General features: G+C 37.3%; 1 protein-coding gene across 1 annotated transcript in view; it reads right to left on the reverse strand.

Moving 5' to 3' along the window:
• The window catches only part of VPS13C (vacuolar protein sorting 13 homolog C (S. cerevisiae)), a gene marked incomplete at its 5' end in the record, with an annotated part of 66,447 nt that overhangs the window by 22,835 nt on the left and 28,676 nt on the right, over window positions 1–14,936 (reverse strand). The window contains 16 exons of the mRNA XM_010023165.1: window positions 644–772; window positions 1,129–1,293; window positions 2,012–2,116; window positions 3,103–3,492; window positions 5,082–5,376; window positions 5,613–5,734; window positions 6,289–6,449; window positions 6,721–6,985; window positions 7,813–7,968; window positions 8,355–8,444; window positions 9,545–9,910; window positions 10,902–10,994; window positions 11,141–11,370; window positions 12,407–12,645; window positions 13,336–13,505; window positions 14,204–14,334. Of these exons, the coding sequence (XP_010021467.1) occupies window positions 644–772; window positions 1,129–1,293; window positions 2,012–2,116; window positions 3,103–3,492; window positions 5,082–5,376; window positions 5,613–5,734; window positions 6,289–6,449; window positions 6,721–6,985; window positions 7,813–7,968; window positions 8,355–8,444; window positions 9,545–9,910; window positions 10,902–10,994; window positions 11,141–11,370; window positions 12,407–12,645; window positions 13,336–13,505; window positions 14,204–14,334 (3,107 nt within the window). The remainder of the gene's footprint in view (window positions 1–643; window positions 773–1,128; window positions 1,294–2,011; window positions 2,117–3,102; window positions 3,493–5,081; window positions 5,377–5,612; window positions 5,735–6,288; window positions 6,450–6,720; window positions 6,986–7,812; window positions 7,969–8,354; window positions 8,445–9,544; window positions 9,911–10,901; window positions 10,995–11,140; window positions 11,371–12,406; window positions 12,646–13,335; window positions 13,506–14,203; window positions 14,335–14,936) is intronic.

Consider the following 14,936-nt stretch of genomic DNA (forward strand, 5'->3'; position numbering starts at 1 on the left):
TCCCCACTGCTCAAACGAAGTGCAGCAGCAAGAACACCAAAGCACTGATGACATCTTGTTCCAAACACATTTTTGCAAATTGCTTCAGCAAATGTGGAAAGCTCAGCTATCCTCACAGTCACTTGTATTTCAGCTAGTTGTGATAAGCAGTATCTCCAAACATTTGTCTGACCATGCTACATTTATGTGCACATTCCTTAGTGCTAGGCTAGGGTAAGTTTTGAAATTATTAAAATTGATTCATAAATTATTTTAGCCATGAACTGTATCTCCAACATGTATCAGCTTATCAAGAAATCAAAACATACATTCTATTTTAGGATCTTTACACCAACTGAAGAAGAATTACCCTATGCAAAAGAACACATTAGAGGTGTAGTATTCCATTTTTAGTTTAATAGCAATAGAGCTGTTCAGCTTCCTATAACCTTGTCAAAACAAAATTAGTGCTTCCCACAGCTATGAAAACATTAACAACATTGATTCCAACTTTTTTTATGCAACAGCACTTAAGTGCAGTGCACCAACAGCTTAAGACACAAGGTTTCAATCTTGACCATCCTGGTGAGTCAAGCTTTTCTAAGTTCAATACCACAGGGCTAAAACGGAGTATTAAAAACAGACCACACAAGATCAGTCTCACCAATTCTTCCAGCCTCAGCAGAGTACCATTATCCTGGCCTTTAAACAGGAATGGTCTGGATGTGCTCTCATAGCCAACTACTCGTACACAAAGTTCACCAGATGAGTTTTCAGGCCAAAATGGAAGACACTGTAAAACAAGAAACATGCATGACTTTATAGTTCATATATGTTCAATATCGTAAGCCAGCAGTAAACCAAAGTCTCGTTGGACTAAACCTATTTCAAATGCCTTAATTCTTACCCCAGCATCTACTGATTAATAGCTCACCTACCTTTAGTGAATTACCTAAACTGAAGGACTTGATGAATTTATTAACATATGCAACCTGTGCTGTTTAATTTACCCTGAGATGTGAAGTTATCCATGCAATGCCATTAGAAGTGACAAAGCTTCTGTAAGAGAGCTGCTTTTTCCTTAAGTGACAGCTAGAGACCAGTCATTTGTCTACAGCAACATCCAAAGGAAAAAAACTGAAACATTACCTCTGAAGCTGAAATATAATTCCATTTATTAGTTGGAAAAGAGCCATTAGGACCAATTTCTCCAACTTCTAGTTCCACAGAAGATTTGTTTGCTATTGTGTAGAACGGAGTGAAGGTAACTATCCTGGTAAGGTTGAAAGTACTCATCTTGATGCTAACTCCCACCTGTTGAACAAGGACAAATTTAGCAAACAATCAACAAGCTTAAGAGAAAAGTCAGGATTGAAAAAAAGAAAAGGGAACATTTCCTGTAAGTACAAAGACAACACACAGACCTCCTGTTCTGAACACCTGCAACAGAAGAACCAAACAACATGCAAACTATGCAACACAGTTAACACAATGGTAGAGAAACAACTTTAGCTGCAGCATTTTCTAGTATGACAATCCAACAGGAATTCCTCTCCAGTAAATAAAGGCAACCTAAAATGATCATATCATCAGAGATCAGTTACAGAGTATATGGAAACACAACACCCCACATACCTGCATATTATTAGAAAGTGGATCCTTTATTGTGCTTAATTGTGGCGATGTGGTCTTAGACAAGGTTGCTGAGTAAAGACCTAACTGCAACTAAACTGGAATTTTGGATGTGAACTCTCATGTCCGCTATGTGAGTTCAATGTTGTCTAATACTATACACATTTGGGGTATAAACCACATGTTTAGGAATTACACTGAAATGTCTGCTGGTGAAACTGCTTGTCACCTGGTGCAGACCAGAATGGCTGGGGCATAAAAGTTATTACCCTAGATGTTAAATACTGTCATGATCTGAAAACACTGAAAGTAGTGAAAGAAAGGCCTTAAGGAGAAAAAGAACACAAGTCAAAACAACCCCAAGAGAGCTCCACAAGACACAGAAAACTATCTATCTTACCAGATAGTCCATGTTATTAGCTGGACACCTGACACATCCATAGCTTCCTACAGTATCAAGGGAAAAGCTACTGGACCACGTGCTAGTTGAAATACACAACTGGATCTACACAGAAAAAAGAACATGGAAAGTACTTCAATAAATTCATTATAATTCTATAGTTCATGCATTACAGAGCAGAATTATATCATATGTAGCAGTATAAAGACAACACTTAACTTAGAGAAGGTTCTAAAAGCTCTTAAGATAAGCTTAAGTATGTAGTACCACTATCATATTCTTATTTATTAGTCTGTGCTTGAATTCTGGCAAAGATGTTACAGTAAAAGGTTGCAAAATAGAGAAGTCCTCATTGACTTGTGTTCATGACAGCACACATAGATGGGGAAAAATAGCTATGATGTTGTGGTGCTTCACAAAGTTGAAGAGGGAGAAGAAATAATTAAAAGAACACTTCGTCAAAACTCTTCAACCATTTCTTCAACTATTCTTGGGTAAAAAAAATTTAAAAGGTAAGAAGGGCTACTTCAGAACAAATCCTCTACTCCTTTACTCTTCATCTGACCATGCAAGTATCACATTAAAAAAATAATAAAGAAATGTTTAACATACGACAGCATATTTACATTGTGCATTTTGAATGTCAGAGCTGAGTAAAGCATAAGCTTGTGATTCCTCTTTATTCAATAGAAAATACCTCCACAGCACGATTCAGAGCAGCCTTCCTTTTGACTATAAAGGGGTTCCACACTCTTAATTCACATATCCACATTAAATGCCAACGAAACTGTTTTCTGGTAGGATACCCACCAAATTTTCAGGTCCTAACCACTCTATACCATCACACAGCTTCTGAACAAGATCAAAGATAGCCAGAGGAATGCAGTGCAAGACCAGGACAAAGCTGTAAGAGACTTTTTGTCTAACTACCTTCCCTTCTACTTACTTCAAAGAGTATAACTGACAAAGAAGAAAGCAGCAGCCAAATAAAAGCCTATAGATTTAAATACTACCTAAAAAATTCCTTACCCAAAATGTGTTTCCCCCCTCAGAGCAGGATTTTGCAACACCACCACCTAAAATAAGCATACCTTATTTTTACTAAAAATATTTTTCTTTTTGAAGGAGAACAAAACAATATCTCTGTAGTCTGCTGGATGCTTCACATGAGTGTCTTCAGCTCGATACTGGAGAACACGGGAAGTCTTGTTGATTATCCAATAAGGACTGAACACAGACAAGACCACGCGGCTTCCCATTCGTCTTGTATGTATGTAAATATCCACTGTCGTCACTGTCGCAGAATGGGATGTGAAACACACAGAAAAGAATTCAGGCATCCCATCATGGATTTTAAGATGCCCATTCCAGTCTTGGCCTTGATATTTCATCAACACGAGCTCCATTATTTCTCCATTGATTCTGGAATGAAAAACATCTGCAGCACTCCCTTCCAGCAATTCACGGGCTTCTGCTGTTCCCTGGAGCAAAATTAAAAGAGGCAAATGAAGTTTTTAATCTGTGAAATTTATGTATTCAAAAAACAGCATTTTATTCTTCTCTTGCAGGATGTATGTTTTGGATACCTTGGTAACACATGTCCCAGTTTCCAATCACTTTCATTAAGCCTGATCCTAAGAATAATTAGAGATCAACTGCACTTTTCTTGCAGGACAGTAAAGACTGCTTAATTCTGGATTTCAGGAAGGCAAACTAGTTTCAATCCCTTGTCTCTATTCCCTCCCATTCTTCTCATGATTTCCAGTGGATTTTGGCAATGAGTTCTTATTTATATCCTTACAATACTGGCTGCAACACAGAATTGGACAGTGCTGCCAATGTACAGCCAGGACTTTTCACATTAAGTAACACCCAAGTCAGAAAGCTGGCAGCTCTGTGATGCTGTTTGGTAGCACAGCTTTCCTCGGTCAGTAGCATCCCACAACAACAGCTTTCCTAATTTTTTCTGAGAAACAGTCTACTTTACTGTTTTGAATGGTAAGTGATGTGAAGACAATAAACACATAGTCATCTATGGGTACAGTGACTTCACAGAGATTTGACTCTGATTCTGGCTCATCAATCAAGGCACAGGCACTCTGTTCTACATTCTGTGTGCTGAAGTACATAGTAAAGGTATGAAAACTGGAAACAGTGCCATTGGGATGTTGAAGAGAAGTGAAAGAAAGACCTAAATGAATGCCACAGCCAATTACAGGAGTAGGACAAAAAGGAAAAACCTCAGATGATGATAGTTCTAAATCCTCACACCTTTTCTATTGACTCATCTGTCACGAAAAAATACTAGATACTGGAAATACTGGAAAAGGATAAAAAATAGTCTGTGTAGCATCCCACAAAGAAATGTTCCTATTTATGCAAAGGAGACCTCACAATAATCCTTAGTAAAGAATAGAGAGAAGTTGTGTTTTCTACAGAGAAGAAAAGCTTCAGAAATTTCAGGCACTTTTTCTTATGTCCCAACCCGTGAATCCAAAGATATCTTGCAAAACACAAACAGGATCTCAGGAAAATACAAAAGACAAAGACCAATCCAGTGCAGAATTCACCAAAGGAGATCTCACAATAATCCTTAGTAAAGAATCAGTACCAGAATAGAGAGAAGTTGTGTTTTCTACAGAGAAGAAAAGCTTCAGAAATTTCAGGCACTTTTTCTTATGTCCCAACCCGTGAATCCAAAGATATCTTGCAAAACACAAACAGGATCTCAGGAAAATACAAAAGACAAAGACCAATCCAGTGCAGAATTCACATTTAATAATCAAGGCAGTACTGGCCAGGTACACCCCAACTGCTAAGAACTAATCCCCAAAACTCCCAGAATCAATCCATCAGCTGACTCGTTTACAACAGAAAATACAAAAACCAGTGTGTGGTGTCCCTGCTCATGGGAGGAGGGCTGGAACTAGATGATCTTAAGGTCCTTTCCAACCCTAACTGTTCTACGATTCAGTTGGTTCCACACTATATTCACCTCCACTTTTAAGCAGATATAGCCTTACTTAAAATCAAATAAAGGATTTGCAAATAAAACTATAAAATAACTTACCTCGAGTAAATATCTCAAGGAGTAAGGTAAAAGATTCCTCACAGTCAGTGTAGGGTGAAGGTGGATAATGTAGGCAGGATCCCACTCCTCTCCATAAGTTGAAATAAAGTTTAGTTCATCAGGTACAGCTGTCGAGCTGATGATTAGAGGCAAGAAGTTTGTCTCGGTGGCTGGGCACTGTAACAAGCACTTCACTTCATTGCTCCTATGTAGCTCTTCCCTCCAGGCAATGTAAGTCATGGACTTCTTAAACTGACCATCTAACACTCCTGTTGGTCGAATGTATAGATGACACCTATGGGAAGAATCACAGAACACAAGTAATGGTACACAATAGCTTTCCACTGACAGCTAACATCATCCATTTTGGGACCCATTCAGAAGGGCTTTTGCAGCACACAAGTTGGCTAGTAAAGGTAGCATTTTGGTGTTAGCCCAGTACAGAAGAGTTCCAAGTGTAAATTTAAGCTTCCACACACTGTATTTGTGCAGTCTCACAAAGATTAACCCTCCAGAACAGAAAAAGTATACCTGTATGCATGTAAAGGAACATGAAATTCCTCTTCTGGCATGGATATGCCAATTGGCTCCAGTGACTTGGAGTCTCTAGCCAATTTATAGATCATAAATGGGATGGAGAGATGGTTCTTGATCTAGGATCAAAATGCGTAATTTTCATTACTTCTACTACTACATTATTTTCATTTCATTACATTTTCATTTTCATTCTATGGTGTAAATTTCTAAAGGAAAAGTATGAATAACAACAAGGAAAAAACATTGGTAGATTTAAACAAACTCCTTTGGAAAACAGACTTCTATGCACCTTAATAAGAAATACATTTCTGAAGGAGAACAATGTGCAAGTTTATGAGAAAACTGCTACTTTTAAGTTCAATGAACTGAAAAACATGCTTAAAATGCCAAGTTACATAAGTAGTACATATTCCAACCTCAATGTTGAGGGTATTGCAAAGCCAAAAGTTTAAAGTAAAAACCAAATATTTCATTTATCAGGAAGACACACACAAACAGAATACAGATAAAAAAAATCATGTAACAAACAGAGTAAAATACTTAATAATTTGCCTTTAGGTAACTTTTTGATCTCAAAAAAAAAAATGCATTAAGGAGGAAAAGCAAAGTTGCTCAGAGAGAAGAGAAGCACTGTTTTCAGGCTCTGGGTTTCTTTGGTTGTTCTTTTTACCTGCAGAGGAGATCGTACGGTAATAACCTTATTTCCTTCTGTAGCATCTATCTGTACAACGATTGAGTCTGAATGATCAACATGAAGGTTTTTTACGTTGTACAGTTGTCGACCTGGTTTGGCTATGGGAATGTTTACCCCTTCTTTATATCCTTGAAGTCCTAATCCATAAAAATATACAAAAGTCTTATTAATGAGGCAAAACACATCACATCATTACCATTTTCCAGTTGAACAAACTTCATCTTCTCTAAATGCAGCAACAACCAGGATCAAAGCACTTTCTTGCAGAAGTACCTTGAAATGAGACTTGAGTACTACTTCTGCACTTTTGCACTACTGAATTCTGATCACACAGAATTTAAGCACATTGACTCCCCCATCTTCCCATTCTTAACATGTCAAAATACACAGTGTTCCCTAGCATAATACCTAAATTCAAGGAGAAGATGGAGCTTTCTTGTCGGTACAATGCAGACAACTTTCCTCTTTGGGGCACTTCAAAACCAGAGTATTCCAGTTCCATGTTCTGACCAATTTCAATATCATTCATGTTTTCTTTTTCAGCTGAACCAACTATCCGGATATTTGAGCTCGGAAGCACTTTGAGAGAAACACCTAAGGCATTTTTCACTACAAAAGGTGCTGTGTCTTTAAAGGAATAGTCAAATGTGGATGCAGTCCCTTCTGAAAATGCCTGTAATGAACAACACATACAAGGTATCATACATAAATAGCCACATTAACATATATACATAGGCTTTTAAAGATCATTGCCAGGAACTACCATTTTAAAGAAAAAATAAATCCCTATGTTTTGTATAGCAGTATTTCAGGGAAGTAAAGTTTACTTCCCAAAAACGTCCTTACTATTCTGTGATTTGCAGCAGATGTTGATGCTACAACAAGCATTCACGCTTTTCATAGGGAATTTGTTTTAAGTTGTTAGGTGTTAAAAGAAAAATCAGATCTGGAACACAGAAGTCCCAAGTACATTCACCATGTACATACTTCAAATTCAACCACAACTTATGCTTACAAACATTTGTTTGATTACACAGAAGCCATGGAAACTGACTGCCAATACAGACTTACAGTGAAAGCAAGTACTAACTTAGAGAACTTTTGCTCATTTAGAATTAAAAACTAAATAGGAATAACTCACGTTCAGGAAAAATAACTTGCTTTAGTAATTTCTCCCCTCCCCTTAAAAAAAGGGGGGAGGGAGGGAGTGACCCTAGGACATTCGTAAGCACACCTACTATAACAAGAATAATAGGAAAAAAATGTATTTAACATACTAGACACTCTACTTCTTCAATTTGAAGGCAAATACTGAAATGAACACTTTTCTTAGTATTCTATTAAGAAGAAAAGATGGAAGGGAATTAAATTTCTCTTTCTAACACAGAAGCTTCTTTCAAAAGCTAGCACCACCTTTTTGTTAACCCTAAAGGGCTAATCAGAGTAAAAAAACTTTCTACAGAACCACATAATTCGGCACCTTCTGCCTGCTGGGACTACCTTGGCTAAATTATTGAATACAGCAAGACAACATTTGGATATTGTTATATTCATTGTGTCCTTTGAAGAGATGTTGACTGCAGTTTGTGGCTCAGGAAGAACAATAAAGTCATCCCCAGGCATCAAACTCCTCTCTTGGACAGGGTTAGTCTTCACCTAAAACAAAAATTACATTAGGCAATTATGAACAGATACATTACTCTTCCTCTGTTAAAGTAGGAACAAAATGGACCTATACTTGACAATTTCACCAAGCAAAAGAAAGCCTACTTTACCATGAGCATCTCTGACCCCTTACAGAAACACAGAAATTGTGTACAACTTCCCTTCTTCTCTGTATGTGTGGTAACACACTATGTTTTGCCCATGCATTAACTTCATTCAGAAAAACCTTAAGATGTCTAAAGATTTCTTTATAATGTAAAACAGCCTGGCTCCCAAAGTAATAGCCATTGAGAGATTCATGTTCTGTCACAGAAAGCTTTTAAAAACCCAGCTGTCTATTAAAGCTTCTCTACAAGGTTTCAAGTCTATTTACATACTTCCAGCTTTAAACTCCATTGCTTCTTTCCTCCTTCAATTTGTTCAATAAGCGGCTCCCACACTGCATAGGTTTCATTGTAATAATGTATCTAAAGAAAGAATCAAAATTAAATAAGACGACTAAAAATAAAGGACTGAGTTCTTTCCACTAGCAGTTATTATTAAAAAAATACTGATAAGAAAACAATCAGTGTTCATTTCACATTTTGGAGGTCCAGTATTAACTTTTAATAGCTTCAAAAATAAATACACAGATGTGTAATGTATGACATATTGCATAAGTGACATCATTTTTGAAGAACTCACAACCTGGCTCGCTTTTAGAGCAACCAGACAGCATGGTAACACCTCCAATTAATATAGTCAAGTCTTTATCCTCTCTCACACTGTTTGAGAGAAAGACTTTGTGATGAGAAATCTCAGCGCTGCAAATACTTTATTGTACTATGAAATAACAATTAGGCTGAGAAAACTTTAGTCTAAACCTGGTCCACTGGAACAATTCATCTAACTCATAGCCTATAATTCACAGCCTTTCTCCTTCTGGAAGCAGAGTGACTTTCCCCATTTGTATGTGATCAGGCGTACACTCTCCACAGCTTATTATGATAGGCACATCTAGCAGCGAAAGATATAGTTAATCTATCACACAGAGCAGCTGCACATCTTGTTTTAGGAAATTTTAACATGCTGCCTCTGTAAGAGGTTTATACCATCTTCAAATTACCATATCTTGGGGAAAAGAGTTGCAATAGCTGGCAAAATAAGTATGATGTGATTACAATTGAAGCTGCAAAGAAGACTTTGAGAAAAGACTGCAAATTCTATCTTGCCAATACACACAATGCTAGAGAAACAAAAGAGTGGTCAGTAAGAGATAAATGGGAATAGTCAACTAAGCCAAGTTCATTGTTCTTACAGCAAGAAGTGAACATGCAAATACAATAGATAACAACGGCAGACTAGGTTATTCCACAGTAGCAATTGCCATTAGAATCTACCATTGATTGCAAAGATTCTATAAAAACCACATTATGCTTAGTCATTCTTGCCTGACTACTAAAGAACTCCAAAGAGCATCACAATTTAAATCTATCATCAGTTTAGCACATTTAAAGTGTACTAAACAGTTGAACGTTATGAAACATGCACAAGTGTTGTAAACTGCTAACAAGTTGGTTCTACATACCTCCAGCGACATATCAGCAGTGACCGCCATCATCGAGGACCAGTTTTTAAGGACACCTGAAAACACAGATTCTACTAACAATAAAGGGACAGTACGATGACCCAAACCACATTCCAAGGTGATCTGTACAGACTTCACTACAATGTCAAACTTCTCCTGTTTCAAAATATGTTCATGGTCCGTAAAAGTTTCCGTTGCTTCCATGGCTACATCAACACCAAGAAACCAAGCATTGCACTCGTCTATAGGTTTCACTTGCCACAGATTCTCAGGAACTTCAGTTGCTCCTCTGGAATCCTCCTCTGTTGGTTTGGGTTTTATGGCAGCCATAATGGTCATTACTGTATTCAGAATTATTGGTGAGATCTTGAACAAAGTAGAAAAAATCCCTTACAGCTCAAAACATTTTAAAACTGATTAGCATATAAAAGATATCAATGGAAATGGCAAATAACTCTCGAGTTCTTCATTAAATGCCCATATAAGAGATGCAACTTCAATTCCAAGATGAAGAAACAGAATCTGTTCATGGATTTTCTCTTATTTTCCTTTCCAAAAATAAAAATTCACAATTCCTCCCTCACAATGCCAAGAACACAATTCTCAGATTGGAATTTCACTTTTACTGATAGGTGGTACTGCCATCACAGCAGTCTGTGTGTACCTTTTCCCTACTGCACTGTAAAATGCAAATGTATTTTTAACACCTTCAAGGTGTTCAAGAAAGCACCTTTGCAGACCTACGTGCACCACCATTCCAAAGAGCAGTACAGTTCACCTGTCAAAAGCTTCCTGCTTTAGAAACAATGTACTACTTATTGCAGTTTAAGATCACTGACCACCTTTTCAGATCACAAATGCAACTTGTGAGGTGTTTATAGGAGAATTTGCAAACTGCATTCAGAAAGACCTTTACTATAAGCACAATTATTAATTTACCTATTAAGAACAATGTATTTCACATTGTATATTATTCTGGAAATCACGTTAACAGCCTTAAATTTACATGCACTTGTGTGTGTGTTTCTGCTTACAAGTCTCCCTTGAAGAGACAACGCAGTGGTGGTGGCAGCAGTGGGAAAGGTTGTTTCATAAATTTGGAAGAAACTGGTAGGAAGAAGCCCAGTATCTGAAGTATTTAGATTAATCCTTTTCTTGCCAAGAATTTGACAAAACAAAGAACATGTAATAATTTTTTTCCAAGCCAGAGCAGCATTAAAAAGGATAAATGACCATTTCTGGCATTCAGCTCATAGGGAAAATGGAAATTTTAAATGGCAATATGTAAAATTAAAAAAACCCCAAGCTACAGCTTCAGAAACACCCATTCCTCCAAAGACAGTTTCAATAATCTTACCTTTATAGTAAGTTCTTCTATTGTTACTACCACAGTTTGCATCCCCGAGGCATGCACCATATTTTCCATGACCAAAGAACATGGCCATAACACCTGAGTGAAAAAGAGATTTGATTATCAATGTAATTCCAGGCATCTAAGCTTTTCTAATGGTCTTGTACTTCTTAGCCCCATAATAGGGCAAAGGGATGCTGATTCCATAAAATAACACATTTCAGAGTAACAACATTCTTTCTTACCGTTGTAACACTATTGTCTTGTTTTGGTTTGAGAAAAGCACAGGCCAACACTTTGAAGCCCTTCACTTGAGCAGTCATCCTTTGTGCAAGTTTTCCAGATGTCAGAGAAAAATCACATTGGAAGGAAACTTTTAAGGCAGGGGCATCAGCCTTGGTCAAATTAGCAACAAATACAATTTCTGGATCCATGATCACAGCTTTTACTGTCATATTTGGCCATGTAGAAATTTCTGCAAAGTAAAAAAACCCCACTGAATATAAAATGTTTGAAAGCATTATTATGCACATAATACCTGAGCCATGCATGAAAATTGCTACATAATTTAGAGGTATAAACCTAACAAATAATGTCTCCATTTTTACAGAAATACATTGCTGAAACTGATAGGACAGTGTTCAGAAATGAGCAGGAAACTGGTCAGAAGTTTTGTTTTGAAGCTGTTTGTTTCAACATTGTAAAAAAACAGTATTAGCTCTATATGCTGTAGTCAACCTAAGCACTGGCTCTACAAAGCCAAGTTAGAAATAATTATCTTCTGGCTCAATTCCTAAAGTAACTAACTTCTTCAAAGCAAAGATTTACTAATTGAAACCAAATCAGCAATATACAATTTCTTGTCTGAACACTTGGTCTCCAAACAGAAGGAGAGAATCTTAACATATGTACCCAAGTTAAAAGCAAAACTCTCTAATCTAGTGATGGACTCAAGTCACTTTGGTTCTCAGTGACAGGCATTATAGCGGTGTGTGACCCTCCTGCACACTAGGACTCACTGTATGGGTTGCTCACATCTAACACTTACTGGAAGTATCAGGATATCACATCTATTCAATGGAACAGGTGCCAAATTGAGGCTTGGTGCACTAAATGAAAAGCAATGCAAGCTAGATGCAGCTAGTAACACATTTGGATAGTCCCAAGACTAAGTTGTTCTTTTTAATTCCTTAACTGCTATATACATGGCACTTTTTATCCTAAAAGATGCTTCCTTTGCAATACTACATTGGTAAAAATCCTATCTAGCATGAGTGATTTTTTTATATTTAGCTCTGCTGAAGAGCACAACTCCACTAAACAGTCTTACAGCTACTACTGCTTAAAACAATGGTATCAGTGGCCAATTTGCGTATCATGAAGAATAAACTCATTTCTTAAGTCTGACAGCAAGATTGCATCTTAAAGACCTGAGGATGATTTATTTTCACTATGAAGTCTGTAAAGGAGGGAAGCTGCAGCAGTGGGAGGTGGAAATGAGTTTTACAGACCTGTTTCTGGCTTGGATTTTCCAGGAGCAACGTGCTTTAATTGCAACTGTGCAGATCTTTCAGTTGAGGATGCTGGCATCGAGTTAATGAAAAAATCTGCTACTGTCAACAAAAACTCCATACTGGCACATATGTACAGCTTGTCAAGGACAGCAATGACTGCAGTTCCATTTTTATCCTGTTTGTAGTTTATATCTATCATAGATGTGTCACTTGTGTCGTCTTTCTTGTCTATCATTCTAGAAAACAAGTTTAGTAAGAAATACTTCAAACACCAGAACACACAGATCTAGAAAAACAAGGGTGCATAAGTAGTGCCATTTTTTAATCCCCATGTCATTTATTAATAAGAATTAGAACATAAGCAATCACTGTTTCCTCCAGAAACAAGAGGGTACACACTTCCAGAGTAATTTCAGTTTAAAATGTGTACTACAGTTTTGGACCTACGTATGTGGCACATACGTGGTACCAATCAGACTAAAGTCGCAGTGCACAAATATCTCCAGCTGAGGCTGGTTGCTCTTTACTCAGCTGTTCTACACAGTTTACTGTAATATTTCCACGCAGGGGGTTGGAACTATGTCATCTTTAAGGTCTCTTCCAACCAAAACCATTCTATGATTCAGTCATCCCAGATAGATACTTTTTTGTTCTGGATAACTTGGTTTCAATGTATAAAAGAAGAAACTTTCTTAATGTTACTAAAACGACATATTCATAGAATCATTTTATCCCCAAGGTTTTTCTTCATTGCTACATTTACTGCTTTAGTGCACAGTATGACAGGCAACAACTGACAGTCCTACTACACTAAACAGTCTAAACTGAAGTTTTATCAATCCCATGTGAAGCAATTACAGAACAAGGAAAGAGTCTTCCTAAAAAGCTGCATGAAGCTTTTTCATTTTGTGTGCACTCACACTTACCTTGCAGTCACATTCTGAATTCCTTCTCTAAGATCATCCAGGGTACATGCCTTGAGTTTAACATTAATATCCATTGACCCATCTGAAAACATCTTTCCTGATGATGCCATGAGATGCAGTCGAAGTTCACCAAGGCGTAATTTGTCACTATGCAGCGAAAGCAGAGACTTCTACATAATGAGAAATAGTAGGACTAGTTATCACAGAACAAAGTAACAAGCATGCTTCCCTTGCTGGTAGCCACATGCATTTTGATCCATGAATTTAAGGATCTGATTAGGACCATTGCTGTCATCATCTCTCCAATCACACAAATTAGTTTAAAGTACCTCAGTGAGAAAACAGAAAATACAAGTTGGGCTGCAGTACCAAGACTCAAAAAGCAAGCACCTTCCCATATGGACAAAGCATATGAAGTCAAAACCAAGCCAACACTGCACACCTTTCTATTCTCTTTTCAGCGCACAAAAGATTCTCACTATTGCTCACACTCAGAGATATGCAGAAGGGAAGCTTTGGCCATGTATACCTTGGATCTGCTTATATAGGCATCATGCACACATTCTGTTTTGTTTGCATAACTGGAATCAAGGTTTGAATGACCAAATCAAATGCTGGGTGTTTTTTCTTGGTTGGTTTATTGCCTTTTTTCAGTGGGATTTTTAGAAATGCACTTACATCCTGCAAATTAAGGACATTCTGTGCCCATAAAACCTCAAAGTTCCAGGATAAACTGCATAAGCTCCATAAAGCAAGCACTCCAAAGCCAGCACAACCGATGAAACTCTGGTTTACTCTCCTGAGTTCTGTCCATGGAAGAAGCCCAAGTTCCCCACCCCACCTATACGATAAAAGCTTTGCCACAAACCTGATTCGTATCACTGTTGTAGAGAGTTACCGAAAGTGACTCAAAATTAAAGTCAAATTTAAGTGTTGTGTAACTTTCCATGGAAGACTGAACTGCAGAAACACTTTTTTCTCCAGATGCAAGAGGAGGACCTGTCAGTGAAAAGAAAACAGTTTTACATTTCTTTACAACAGCAAGTTTGGGGTGTTTTTTTGGTGGTTTTGCTGGTTTGTTGCTTTTTTGTTCGTTTGAGCTTTGCTGTTGCTGTTTTGTTTCTTTTTTAATTAAGAACAAAAAGTCACAAAAGGAGGAAAAGCTTCAAATCTGTGAGACCATTCAGAACAACCCACACTCTCATTTACTCAACATCATTTTGTTCTATTCAATGCATGTAAAGTTACCCACCACAAAGTGGCTTAAGAACCTTGAAAGAAACCTGTCATTAATTTACTCCCGTTCTTAATTTGCTTTAATGAACAACTGCAGAAAGTACCAAGAGTGCTCAAGGAGTTTGCACTACTCGTCCTTCCAGTTCCTTCTCATACTACAGGAAAACAAATATTGGCTGAACAGTAGGCTTTTTGACATTGTGAATGTTAAGTTTTGGACACAAATAAAAAGACTTCTACAAAGTGTTAACAGTATTTCATCCAGAGATATACGTTGTTTACAATTACACACTATTTGAATACTAATAACATCCTCAATTGTTATAACTGTGCATAAACATAGTTGGTTTGGCTTTTTTCTTTTT

The sequence above is a fragment of the Nestor notabilis genome, unplaced genomic scaffold, assembly GCF_000696875.1.
Source record: "Nestor notabilis isolate BGI_N333 unplaced genomic scaffold, ASM69687v1 scaffold7951, whole genome shotgun sequence".
NCBI lineage: Eukaryota > Metazoa > Chordata > Aves > Psittaciformes > Psittacidae > Nestor > Nestor notabilis.